This window comes from Erinaceus europaeus, chromosome 12 (genome assembly GCF_950295315.1).
Source record: "Erinaceus europaeus chromosome 12, mEriEur2.1, whole genome shotgun sequence".
Taxonomy (NCBI): Eukaryota; Metazoa; Chordata; class Mammalia; order Eulipotyphla; family Erinaceidae; genus Erinaceus; species Erinaceus europaeus.
The window spans coordinates 88,857,320-88,870,481 of record NC_080173.1 but is presented as its reverse complement, the minus strand read 5'-3'; the positions used below and the strand labels follow the sequence as shown (position 1 = coordinate 88,870,481).

General features: G+C 39.0%; 1 protein-coding gene across 1 annotated transcript in view; it reads left to right on the top strand.

Moving 5' to 3' along the window:
• Positions 1-2,418: 2,418 nt before the first annotated feature.
• Positions 2,419-13,162, top strand: part of LOC103113208 (myosin-2) — a 29,186-nt gene continuing 18,442 nt past the window's right edge. The window contains exons 1-17 of the mRNA XM_007522733.2: positions 2,419-2,497; positions 2,623-2,665; positions 4,064-4,287; positions 4,620-4,763; positions 6,101-6,257; positions 6,989-7,016; positions 7,099-7,213; positions 7,338-7,430; positions 8,127-8,190; positions 8,311-8,409; positions 8,712-8,815; positions 9,324-9,462; positions 10,048-10,166; positions 10,414-10,563; positions 11,504-11,674; positions 11,793-12,102; positions 12,907-12,986. Coding sequence (XP_007522795.2) covers positions 4,084-4,287; positions 4,620-4,763; positions 6,101-6,257; positions 6,989-7,016; positions 7,099-7,213; positions 7,338-7,430; positions 8,127-8,190; positions 8,311-8,409; positions 8,712-8,815; positions 9,324-9,462; positions 10,048-10,166; positions 10,414-10,563; positions 11,504-11,674; positions 11,793-12,102; positions 12,907-12,986 — 1,977 coding nt within the window. The 5' untranslated portion in view covers positions 2,419-2,497; positions 2,623-2,665; positions 4,064-4,083. The remainder of the gene's footprint in view (positions 2,498-2,622; positions 2,666-4,063; positions 4,288-4,619; positions 4,764-6,100; positions 6,258-6,988; positions 7,017-7,098; positions 7,214-7,337; positions 7,431-8,126; positions 8,191-8,310; positions 8,410-8,711; positions 8,816-9,323; positions 9,463-10,047; positions 10,167-10,413; positions 10,564-11,503; positions 11,675-11,792; positions 12,103-12,906; positions 12,987-13,162) is intronic.

Here is a 13,162-nt window from a genome sequence, read left to right as displayed (position 1 = left end):
CTCAAAGTAGAGCTGTCCAACCAGTGTGACTTGGCACCAAAATAGCTACAGATGTGCCATGAAATTCCTTCCGTCTTGGGGTGCTGGATGGATGGGCAGGGAAGGCAAAAGTCTTTAGAGGTATTCTCTAGTGTGAGAAAGCTATTCAGGAGGCCAGGTGTTGGCACACCTGGTTGAGTGCACATGTTACAATGCACAAGGACCTGGGTTCAAGCCCCCAGTTGCCCCTGCAGAGAGAAAGCTTTGTGATTGGTGAAGCAGTATTGCAGGTGTCTCTCTGTCCCTATCCCTCTCTATCACCCCCCTTCCCTCTCCATTTCTGGTTGTCTCTATCCATATATAAGTACGGATAAGTAAATATAATTTAAAAAAAGAAAAAAAAAAGGAAGGAAGGAAGGAGAAAAGAGAGAGAGAAGGAAAGAAACCTGTTCAGGGGTCCACAGAGGGTGGCTGAGTTGACCATAATCTTTCAGGCAGGTGAGCATGGTGGTAGTATTTACAGAATAGAACTAAGAGAGTGTGATGCTATCAACTTTGAGCCAGGGTCTCCTGGAGGTATTGGGAGGGTTGCTATTCCAGGATGTCTGGAACATGCTGGAGTGTAGCAAGGAGTGCAGCCTCAGGGATGCCAGAATGCCAAGCAGGCTACCCTATTGGAAACAGCTTGGAATGATAGTTCCAAATCTTAGACTTTGAATATTCCAGGCACTTCTTTGTATTGATGACTTTAGTGTCTATCAGTCTAGCTGTAGGTAGGCTCCTTTAATACATAGACTTTTTGAAGATTATCAAATCATCACCTTTTGAAATATTTAATATGGAAAAAAAAAGAGTTCAAGGAAATTCCAAATTGATTCTCATCATCCCAGAATTTGCAACACTGTATTTCTTAGTGGGGAAAAAAAGAAAAAGGCTTTTAAAATAGAATTTCAACAGTTGTTGAAAAATGTCATGGTTTTGCTTTTTAATCTTCTTGTGAAAATTTTCCCCATGATAGTAAATGACATCTTGTCCTACAGTCTTGTTGATCATTATTAAAAAACTAAAAAAAAAAAAAAACTAAAAAAAAAGAAAAGCTTAGGGTGGAGGTATAGCATAACGTTTATGCAAAGAGACTTCTATGCCTTAGGCTCTCAAGTCCTAGGTTCAATCTACCACACCACCATAAGCCAGAGCTGGGCAGAGCTCTGGTAAAAAAAAAAAAAAAAAACCCTTTAAAAAGTTGAAGAAATAGTTTGACCACTAAAGCACTGGACTTTCATGCCTGAGGTTCCTGGTTTGATCCCAAGCACTCTGGCATCTCTTTCATCTTGTCCTACTCTCTGACTCATGTGAAACATCTCTCTGTCTCTGTCTTTCTCAGATGCAATCAATAAAATAAATATTAAAAAATAAAAATTTTGATAAGGATAAGGCATTTCATTATTTCAGGTATAAAGTCGCCTATAAAGAAGCTTTATTCATGAATCTAGTTGAACGTTTTCCCTAAATATTAAAGGAATTATTTGAAAGTTTTAGACAATTCATATTTAAATTTCATTAAATACTTAAAGCACTGATTATCTTCCTTAATAAGGTATATATTATATTTCTATTATAAAGAAATATTCTCCCCAAGTCTCTTATAGATATAACCAAATCACTTCTGTATTACAGTAGAATGGAATACATTATTTGTCTCAGTGTGTGAACATGAAAAATGGTGGGAAACATTCCCTAAAAGCACATTTTAACCCCCCCCCCCAAGAAAATAGTCCGTCTTTCTTATTGCATGCAAATGGAATGAGTAGTTTATTAGGACAGGATATGCTTTATAGAAGAATAGCATGGGAAAAGAAAAAAAAGAGAGAGAGAGAGTAAGACTATTTCTAGAACTCCAAGAAAATTAGAACAAAGAAAGGGCTGTATTTTTAAGTTATCTAAGGCACAGAGCTTAATTTTGCAGAACAGCAAAGAAAATGAAAAATACCAGTCTTCCCCCCCCAAAAAATATAGTATTTGTGCTTCCTTCCTATCATTTAACATGTTAAATATGAAAAGTGGTGCAAGGCAAGACAGAATGGCATGCCCAGCAGGACCAGGAAGAATTTATGAGCGAAGCCACATATTTTGGCTGCAGAGCACTGCCTTTATCCACCAGGCTGGATCTTCCTTTCAGATCATCTTCTCAAATTATCCATAGGAGATTTATTCACATACTCAATAGAAAAATATGTCTAATTATATCCAACAATTCTTAATATGAATGAGAATTATGCAGGGACGCAGGATTGCCAAGACTTTTTTTGCCAAACAATTCCTTTTGACTTAAGAAAGAAGAGGCAGCTGCATTGTTTCCATAACTATCCATATAAAAGAGCCCTTGGAATGAGGCTGACTCGTCCTGCTTTAAAAAGCTCCAAGGTAAGTGGGAACGGTACTAGTCTTTGAAAAGGGAGACTGGTCACACAGCCCAGTCGCTGCAGCTACTAGCTTTGGTTCTGCTCCTTCTGACAAGGCATGTTTTACATCTATGTCTTTGGCTGCCTTCTGTATACAAGAGCAAGTAGTTGCAAATGGGGTTGGTTTTATTGAGTTTTGGGGTTAACTAATCAAGTGCTTTTTTTCCCTTTCCTTTTCCAGAACTGCCTTGCTTCCAGACAACATCTTCTCACTTGCTAATAAGGTAAGAACTGGACTAACCAGTTCCTGGAGGAGAATGGGAGAGCCTCTGGAGTGGATGTGTGTCACTTAGCAACCTTAGAGAAAGTGCTTGTCTCAGGAAATACTTTAACAACTGTGCTTCTGGAAAGATGTGAGAGGGAAATTTTTTTTTTTTCCTTTAGAACAGTCCATGTAACTTCATTTGGGACTCAAGCACTGATGGTGTGATATCATAGCAAAACAACTATTTTTTAAATAGATTATAAGTTTGCTTCTGTAAGAAAAAAAAAAACCTGCACTGGTTCTGCTGCTGAATTGTTTGAATTTGATGAAAGATCATCCTATTAGAATCAGTCAATATGACAGCCAATTAAATAAGAAAGGAAGTACTTAAAAAGATGCTTCACTGAAGCTTCTTTTAAATCTTGTAAGAAGCTGCCTAACTCATGTTAAATGTTGTATAAAAATATTGAAATTTTTGCTTTGTAGATAATTAAGGTGTTATTCTGCTCTACTAATAGATAACTGAATTTCGAAAGAGAGGAATTGGCAGCTAGCTGGCTAAAATGAGTTCTGAGTAATGTGATCACGTAATAATTGCAGTGACGTTGTCAGACCTTTCATTTTACTGATAATTCTGGTGATCCACATAGAAGGGAGTCCATATTCCTCAAAAAAAAAAAAAGGAATGGCAAAGGAACCCCCTCATTTTAGAAGCATTAAGATAATATTTCATATAGTTTTAATCTTCAATTAGCATAATAACTCAAACTCATTAATTGGAATTAGTATGCAAAGAAACCATTTTAGAAAAACTTTACTAAACATATAACTAAAAAATTGAACAAAATTACAATCCTGTAAGTCATTAAATTTTATGAGCACTTTTGGCAGAACCTATAAAGGAGAAAATAAAGCTGTCTTGCACTATATGTCAAGAAGTGGAATTTTGTCCCATTATGATGAAATGACATCTTATATCTAAATTGGCAGCCTGAACTATTTAAAATTGTTCTCATGGTCATGACTTAATCCCCTCCCCACCCCCTCCCAATGTATCTTCACTATACCTCCTGGATCGGAAATGAAGAACGATGCTATTGTAACCCCTATTTTAAAGATGGAGACACTGAGGCTCAAAAAGGTCCAAGTGTCCCAAAAGGTCAAGTGCCTTACTTGTTTCGAATGCGAATCTTGAAGGATGAAAGGTACTGGGTGTGAAGTCCCAGTAACAGTGTTGGTTGTATAGTGATCCCATGTGCATTGAAGACCTTATGATTATATTTGTTTCAATAGCCATAAGCACACTGTACAGTGGAGTTTCCAACTGGGCCAATGAAGGGTCACCAATATAGAGTTGTGCTGATATGCAGAACAATCCAGAATCTCCAGTGACTGTGATATGCTTCATCTCCTTTAGGACCCCTGAACTCAGCAGCCATGAGTTCAGATCAGGAAATGGCCGTTTTTGGCGAAGCTGCTCCTTACCTCCGGAAATCTGAAAAGGAGCGTATTGAGGCCCAGAACAGGCCCTTTGACGCCAAGACGTCGGTCTTTGTGGTGGATGCTAAGGAGTCCTTCGTGAAAGGGACTATCCAGAGTCGAGAAGCCGGCAAGGTGACAGTGAAGACTGAAGCGGGAGCGGTAAGTAGAGTCTCAGGAAAGTTTTTTTCCCTTTTCTTTCCTCCCTCCCTTCCTTCCTTCCTTCTTCCCTCCCTCCCTCCCTTCCTTATTTCCTTCCTTCCTTTCTCTCTCTCTCATTCTTTCTTTTTAATTATCTTTATTTATTGGATAGAGACAGCCAAAAATTGAGAGGAGGGAGGAGATAGAGAGGGAGAGAGACAGAGAGACACTTGCAGCCCTACCTTACTGTTTGTGAAGTGACCCCCCTGGCAGGTGGGGACTGGGGAAACTGTTTTTTTTTTTTTTTTCCCTTAGGCCACTCAACTGACATGGTTATCTTCCTTGTTTATCAGACTGTAACAGTGAAAGATGATCAGATTTTCCCCATGAACCCTCCCAAATTTGACAAGATCGAAGACATGGCCATGATGACCCATCTGCATGAGCCCGGAGTGCTGTACAACCTCAAAGAGCGTTACGCAGCCTGGATGATCTACGTGAGTGTCCCTCTCCCAAGTGGTCTTTGCCATCATTAGCATTCTCACTGATGCCAGCCCACGGTCCTGAATGTAGACTGTGGGTCACAGGTAGTGATCCATTTCACTGTCACTAGATGTGTAGTTACTTCAAAGTTCCACTGTTGTTGTGAGGTCAAACACAGCAGTGGGCACTTTATCTTTTGCCTCCTCATACAAATCTGGTCAAGACCACTGTTCATGTGGTCTTGGACAGACATTGTAGAATTCACTGCTTTTGGGCTTTTGGCCAACCACATGCCTCTATTCCTCCTCCTAACTCCATTCCAGCTACAGCATAATCCAGAGAGGAATAGAAGAATTTATGTCTGAACACCTTAAAATAATGTTTATAAAGACCCAATTCCACTCTCTTGTACTCCTCCAAAATAAGAGCAAATTATATGTTTGTATGTTCTTGTCCCTTCTGTGAGGAATACCATCTCTTTAAGGAAACCTTTCCAACTTGCCCAGAATAGTTACTCATTTTCCTGCATCATTCATCCATATGTCTGTTTCCTATGGAAACCAGGAGTTCCTTAAGAAGATCACTTCATTTGTGTCTCATTCCTACAGCCTCCAGGTCTTGGAGCATAAAATAATTCTCTATCTGGATTTATTCTGTCATATTGATATGTCTTTGTGTATTGCTGATGTTCAGCTGGACAATTGTATATATATATATCTTGTGTTTAAGGTTAACACTCACTCTGACTGGCGGGTACCTGTTCTAAACACAAGAGTTTGGAAATCTTCCCTGTTTTGAATAATAAAGCATTCATATTATTTTGTTGTGTGTTTCCTGATAATTTAATATTATGTTACAAATATTTCCCCGGCATTGTTGTATATGTTATGTCACCTTTTAAAATTCCCATTTCATATTGTCTGAAGAAGATTTACCATTGTTTTTTCACCTAAGTGTTCCTATATTGCCGGGTACTTAGGTTGTATTCAAATATATGTTTTCATGATTTGAGTAATCTATTGCTGCAAAGGAAATGCATGCCTCTTTCTTAAAATACAGTAAAAGTTTTTGAATTTAGACACACACACACTCAACAAACTTTACAGCTCCTTCTATGTGGAAGTCACTGTGACAAAACACAAAGGGAAAAACAAGAGCATCTAACTCAGGGTCTCTCCCTTCATGAATTTTGTTATCTCAGTGCTGAACCCTTCAACTAGTTTTCATGCTATGTCCTGAAGAAATATAGAACACTTATTTAAAGTACTCCTTTTAACTAGCATCCATTTCAAAAGGAAATCGCATAAATAACAGGATTTGGGCATTTATTCTTTCTCATTCCCTCGCATAGACCTACTCGGGCCTCTTCTGCGTCACCGTCAACCCCTACAAGTGGCTGCCGGTGTATAACCCCGAGGTGGTGGGCGCCTACAGAGGGAAAAAGCGCCAGGAGGCCCCGCCCCACATCTTCTCCATCTCTGACAACGCCTATCAGTTCATGCTGACTGGTGAGTCAACTGGCTTATCTATATTTTTTTTCTTCCTTCCTTCTTTCCTGATTTTGTTGTTGTTGTTGTTGTTGTCATCATTGGAATTTACCAATCCAAGCCAATTCTTTCAGATAAGACAGAAACAGAAATAGAAAGACAACATAAAGCCAAATCTTACTTCAGTGCAGTGGGGGCCTGGCTTGAACCTGGGCCACATATAAGACAATGTCTGCTTCTCATCACTTTTGCACTTACAGTAAATATGTCAACAACTTAAACCATCCTTTAAACATAACTAAAGGCTCAAGTCAACATTGATACTAAGTTGGTGGAAGGACATTAAAATATATATATATATATATATATATATATATATATATATATATATATCAAAAATCTGGTACTATTTCAGCGCTGTATTAAATGCATGCATGCCTGTAGAGTTTGGGGAAGGCATGGGGAACAGGAGACAGGAGCCCCACCAAGCCATAGGATGGGTGAAAAATACTGATTTTGGTTGGAAAGAGAGTGTAGCAATACAAGACTTGCAGCAATGAGACTCCAGCAGTGTCAGATTAGAACCCTAGCATCACTCTATACCAGAGCTGGGTACAGCTGTGGTTCTCTTTTTCCTGAAAAAGAATAAATATTTTTTAAAAAGATGAATGCCAGATTCATCCTATTCTAAATTTAGTCACCACTTAAAAATATTTAAGAAATCTGTGTTTACTTTTTTTTTTTTTTTGTAGACCGAGAGAATCAGTCAATCTTGATCACGTAAGTCAATTTTATACTCTTTTTTCATGTCTGTGAGAACTGTCAGATTTGAAACCTTATCTGAGTTAGTGTCTATTAACAGTGGAGAATCTGGTGCAGGGAAGACTGTGAACACCAAGCGTGTCATCCAGTACTTTGCAACAATTGCAGTTACTGGGGAGAAGAAGAAAGAGGATGCTGCTTCTGGAAAAATGCATGTAAGTCCAATTGCAAAGTGGGCACTTTGTTTGTTTGTTTGTGGTTTTGGTTTTTTCCAAGGGGCTGCATCTCAGGTAAGAAATTCATGTGATTCCCTTGTGAGAACTGTCCTTGCCTCTACAGGGCACTCTGGAAGATCAAATCATCAGTGCCAACCCCCTACTGGAAGCCTTTGGCAACGCCAAGACCGTGAGGAATGACAACTCCTCTCGCTTTGTAAGTCTCTTGGTCACTATCATGGACACCGTTCACTGGTCAGAATTTACGGGATGTTTGTGAAAGCATTCTCTGAATCTTTTTGCTTCACATTATATTACATCATGATGCTTTTATTTTCCTCTGAGCATGTCATTACACACATCCAAGCCATATATATGAGTGCTTATATCTGAGTGCTTGCTTATCTGTTATGACCTAGAAGCACTCACATTTTTAAAGCAAATATCAGATTCTTTTACCTGCAAAACAGGAGATACAACTTTTTCTTTTCTTTTTTTAAATATTTATTTATTTCCTTTTGTTGCCCTTGTTTTATTGTTATAGTGATTGTTGTTGTTATTGATGTCGTTGTTGGAGAGGACAGAGAGAAATGGAGAGAGGCGGGGAGGACAGAGAGGGGGAGAGAAAGATAGACACTTGCAGACCTGCTTCACCGCTTGTGAAGCAACTCCCCAGCAGGTGGGCAGCTGGGGGCTTGAACCTGGATCCTTATGCCGGTTCTTGTGTTTTGCGCCACATGCACTTAACCCGCTGCACTACCGCCCGACTCCCATCACTTTTTCTATTTGGTATAAGTAGACTATGAATTTATTTTATAAAGCATCAGCATTTCAAGTGCTTTTGAGTTTCCCAGCAATTTGATATGATTTAAAAAAAAAAACAAATAAAAATGACATTAATGTTTCTTCTAAGGGCAAATTCATCAGAATCCACTTTGGTACTACAGGAAAACTGGCTTCTGCTGATATTGAAACATGTAAGTGCTCAAATACCCTTTATGTACTTTGTTTCTTATGACCTATAAGTTGACCAAAAGCAAAATTTCGTCTCACAAGATATATATATATATATGTATTCATTATTTGTTTCCATCCAGATCTGCTAGAGAAGTCTAGAGTTACTTTCCAGCTTAAAGCCGAAAGGAGCTATCACATATTTTATCAGATCACATCAAATAAAAAGCCAGAACTAATTGGTAAGAAATGCTGTAATTCCATTTCAACGTTATTGCATCTTCCAATGCATGTTCAATATATTATTTCAGGACTGAATTTTATCAAATTTACATGTCTTGCTTTTAAAGTAACTTTGTAAATTTGGTAAAAAAAAAAAAAAAAAAAAGCAAAAAAAAAAACCACACACAAAAAAAAACCTATGCCCTATTCAAGATAATTAGGTGATTTTCAATTCTGGATTTACATAATTAGTGTTGCAATTACAATGGTTATTGTTACATGCAGATAATTCTGACTACCTTTCCTCTTTCTGTGCATTTAGAAATGCTTCTGATTACCACCAACCCATATGATTACCCCTTCATCAGTCACGGAGAGATCAGCGTGGCCAGCATTGATGATCAAGAAGAACTGATGGCCACAGATGTAAGCTAAACACAAGAAAATAAGATTATATTGGGTCAGAGCAATGGTCCTAGATAATTATCGAGTTCTTAGTAAACTAAAAAAAAGAAAGAAAGAAAAAGGATTCAAAGATTATCATGGATAGTTTACTTGGAATCAATTGGAATGACTATGGTTATCTCTGTAACATTTTATGTCCCCTTAAATGTTTTTTAGAGATGTTACTACCTGAATTCACCTTAAACTATTTTTTGTAACTGACTTGCAGTAGAACCCTAGCACCTCTCAAAATAACAAGTTTCTTAGCTAACTATGCATCTTCTGTATATGAAGGTTACTTTATGAATTCTCAAAAGTATAATACACCTGTAATTCTAATGTTCTCTACTGGCCTTTGGTTGATCAAGTCCTTATATAGACCCCATGTCCTCCGTTAATATTAGCAATTTCCCCAATTTAAGTCGGGAAGGGGAACCACTAATAAAATGTCAATTCTATCTAACAGAAAACCTATTGATTATGTTTGCAGAGTGCTATTGACATTTTGGGCTTTACTAATGAAGAAAAGGTCTCTATTTACAAACTCACGGGGGGTGTGATGCACTATGGGAACATGAAATTCAAGCAAAAGCAGCGTGAGGAACAAGCAGAGCCAGATGGCACTGAAGGTATTGACTGAGTCATCCACCAAGTCATGTTGGTTTAGAAAAAAACAAAAACCAATTGCTCATTGGTGTATTGCACCAAAGTAAAGGACTCTGGGGTGGGGTGGGGTGGAGAAGAGTGCTCAGGTCCCGGAACAAGATGGTGGAGGAGGACCTAGGTGAGGGGTTAGAGTGTTATGTGGAAAACCGTGGAATGTTACACATGTACCAACTACTGTATTTTACTGCCGACCCTAAACCATTATTCTTCTCAGTAAAAAGAAATTGCTAACTTGTTACCCATACATTTCTCTGAGAAGACAAATGTATTTTTGAGAGTTGAGTTTCTTAAAAAAAAAAAAAAAGAGCTTTAAATTATATCTAGGTAGTATACTATGTGAAACATTGTGTGCTGAATAAATGTTCCCTGTAATATATGAAGTCCTTGAGGGCACCATACTTATAGCTAAGTGAAAAACAAAGCAAAAGCCAAGGACATCCAAACAGGTAATTTAAAAACATGCACAAAATGCCCATAGCTTAAAAATAATTTAGGAAGTGGATTGCTTTGGGTCATAGTAAAACCATGGTATCCTTTCTTCCTTTTAGTTGCTGACAAGGCGGCTTATCTCCAAGGTCTGAACTCTGCTGACCTGCTCAAAGCTCTCTGCTGCCCCAGGGTGAAGGTTGGCAATGAGTACGTCACCAAAGGCCAGACTGTAGAGCAGGTAGGTTCATGATTCAAATTCACTGCTAAAGGTGCAAGCACCTTTATAACAGTCTATTACAAACTCAGGAGATCTATTTATTATTATTATTATTATTATTATTATTTTGTTTTTACCAGAGCACTGCTCATCTCTGGTTGCTGGTGATGTAGGGTATTAAACCTGGGACTTTGGAGCCTCAGGCATGACAGTCTCTTTCTTTCATGAGAGTCTATCTACCCTCTGCCCTGTATCTTTGTTTTTTAAGGTGACCAATGCGGTGGGAGCTCTGGCCAAAGCCGTCTATGAGAAGATGTTCCTGTGGATGGTGGCCCGCATCAACCAGCAGCTGGACACCAATCAGTCCAGGCAGTATTTCATCGGGGTGCTGGACATCGCTGGCTTTGAGATCTTTGATGTGAGTTATGAACTGCTAGAGAATCAGTAAATGCAGACCTCTAGTCATTTGATTCATTTTGTTAAAATATTCAAACATTTTCCCCAAGAAGTACAAAATGAAACTTGTGTTAAAGAATGATCTTTGAAAGGATACAGAAAGAAATAAATGAGTACACACAGGAAAAGTTATTATTTCAAGAAGTCTGTAAGTCTCAAGGAATGATTCATGAAAAGTTAAAATAAAGTCAAACTCTATCTTTCTGATACATAATAGAAACATTTTTTTTTTCTTCACCTGAGCACTGCTCAGCTCTGCCTTACCCGAGTGCTGGGGATTGAATTTGGGATCTACAGTGCCTTGGGCGGCATGACAGTCTTTTTGCATAGTCACTGTGCTATCTCCCAGCCCCTTAGAAACATTTTTTTTTTTGCCTCCAGGGTTATTACTGGGGCTCAGTGCCTGAACTGACAATCTACTGCTCCTGGAGCCATTTTTTCCCTTTTTGTTGCCCTTGTTGTTTATCGGTGTTGTTACTATTATTATTGTTGTTGTTGTTGGGCAGGAAAGAGAGAAATCGAGAGAGGAGGGGGAGAGAAAGATAGACACCTGCAGACCTGCTTCACCACCTGTGAAGCGACTCCCCTGCAGGTGGGGAGCCGGGGGTTCGAACCGGTGTCCTTCCATCGGTCCTTGCGCTTAGCGCCTCATGTGCTTAAGCCGCTGCACTACCCACCGGCCCCCAGAAACATTTTCTTAAGTAACTTGCAAGGATATTCAAAAACTTTTAATTTAGCAGCTTTTTTTTTTTTTGTAAAATACATGATCTCATGCAGTTACATGGAAAACTAAGTTTTAAAAAGTTAAATTTCATTTGTTAAATCAGAAAGCAAATAGTAGTAGTTTCCCCTAAAGCTACAAATAATAAAAAGTAATTTCCTCTTTCTATTGTTTCCTATAGTACAACAGCCTGGAGCAGCTGTGCATCAACTTCACCAATGAGAAGCTGCAACAGTTCTTCAACCACCACATGTTTGTGCTGGAGCAGGAGGAGTACAAGAGGGAAGGCATCGAGTGGACCTTCATCGACTTCGGGATGGACCTGGCTGCCTGCATTGAGCTCATTGAGAAGGTCTGTTTTGCATTTCTAAAACCACTTTGTGATAACTAACGTTTTCATCTTGTTTTAATTCTACAGAGAAAAGAATTTTAAATAGAATTACAATTTTGTTTTGTGATCTGTTCTTCAGCCTATGGGCATCTTCTCCATCCTGGAGGAGGAGTGCATGTTCCCTAAGGCCACGGACACCTCCTTCAAGAACAAGCTCTATGAACAGCATATTGGAAAGTCTGCTAACTTCCAGAAGCCCAAGGTTGTCAAAGGCAAAGCTGAGGCCCATTTCGCTCTGATTCATTATGCTGGCACAGTGGACTACAACATTACTGGCTGGCTTGACAAGAACAAGGACCCCCTGAATGAGACCGTTGTGGGCCTGTACCAGAAGTCTTCACTGAAAACACTAGCAAACCTCTTCTCTGGGGCTCACGCTGCTGAACTAGGTAACACACACACACACACACACACACACACACGAACACTTTCTTTAGGTATTCCAAAATGCAATGCTAGATTAAGACTAGTAAACTCAAAGTCCTGACAGAAGGGTTGGTGGCCCCTAGTCACTGTTCTGTCAACTTTGGGGTAAGTAGGCTGCATCATAATTGCACATGTGTGGTTCACTCCAGCCTGAAGAGAAAACCTATTGCCAAGGTCAGGGAGGAACCATGAGGATCTCACATAGTGAAAAGCTCTGGCTTCCATAGTACTCCCGTGTTATCTTTCACATTTGTTGGACACTGGGGCTCTAGAAATATTTAAGGCAGGATCATAGCAAACTTCTGACCCTCAACACAAACTTCTCTTAGTGATTACTGAAGTTACCCTGTCTCTGCGTGTATTATAAACCAATCTCTGTGGTAAGGTGAATGCTCTTCACTTTATTATTCTCATAATAAATGACATAAAAATTATATAAAGTGGATACACACTTAGCTCACATTAATCTAGGTTCAAACAAAGGTGGCCCTAGTATGGTTTTTAAGAACTGTTTCACTTGATGACACAGGAATTTTGTAATTTTTATTTTATTTTTTTAACCAGAGGACTGGCTCAGCTCTGGCTTATGGTGGGGTGGGGGATTGAACATGGGACTTTGGAGCCTCAGGCATGAGAGCCTCTTTGCATAACCATTATGCTATTCCCCCCCCCCCAAAAAATAACACAGAAGTTTTCAAAAAGGCAGGGAACTGTCTCAACACATTCAATCACATTCGGATAATACTCTTTTAAATTTTCTTTTCTAGAGGCAAGTAGCGGTGGTGCTGCCAAGAAAGGATCTAAGAAGAAGGGATCTTCTTTTCAGACTGTGTCTGCCCTTTTCAGAGTAAGGAAAAAACTGTTTTTGACACTCTCCCAGTTACTTTGGGAATTGGATTTTAAAAGCACAGAATCTTCTTTTCACAAGATGTCTAGGAAGGGATTAACCCCTGTTTATCTAGCTTTGGAGAGAAACAACTTAATGATTCAAATATTATATTTTAGCTCATCTTTCACACCAAG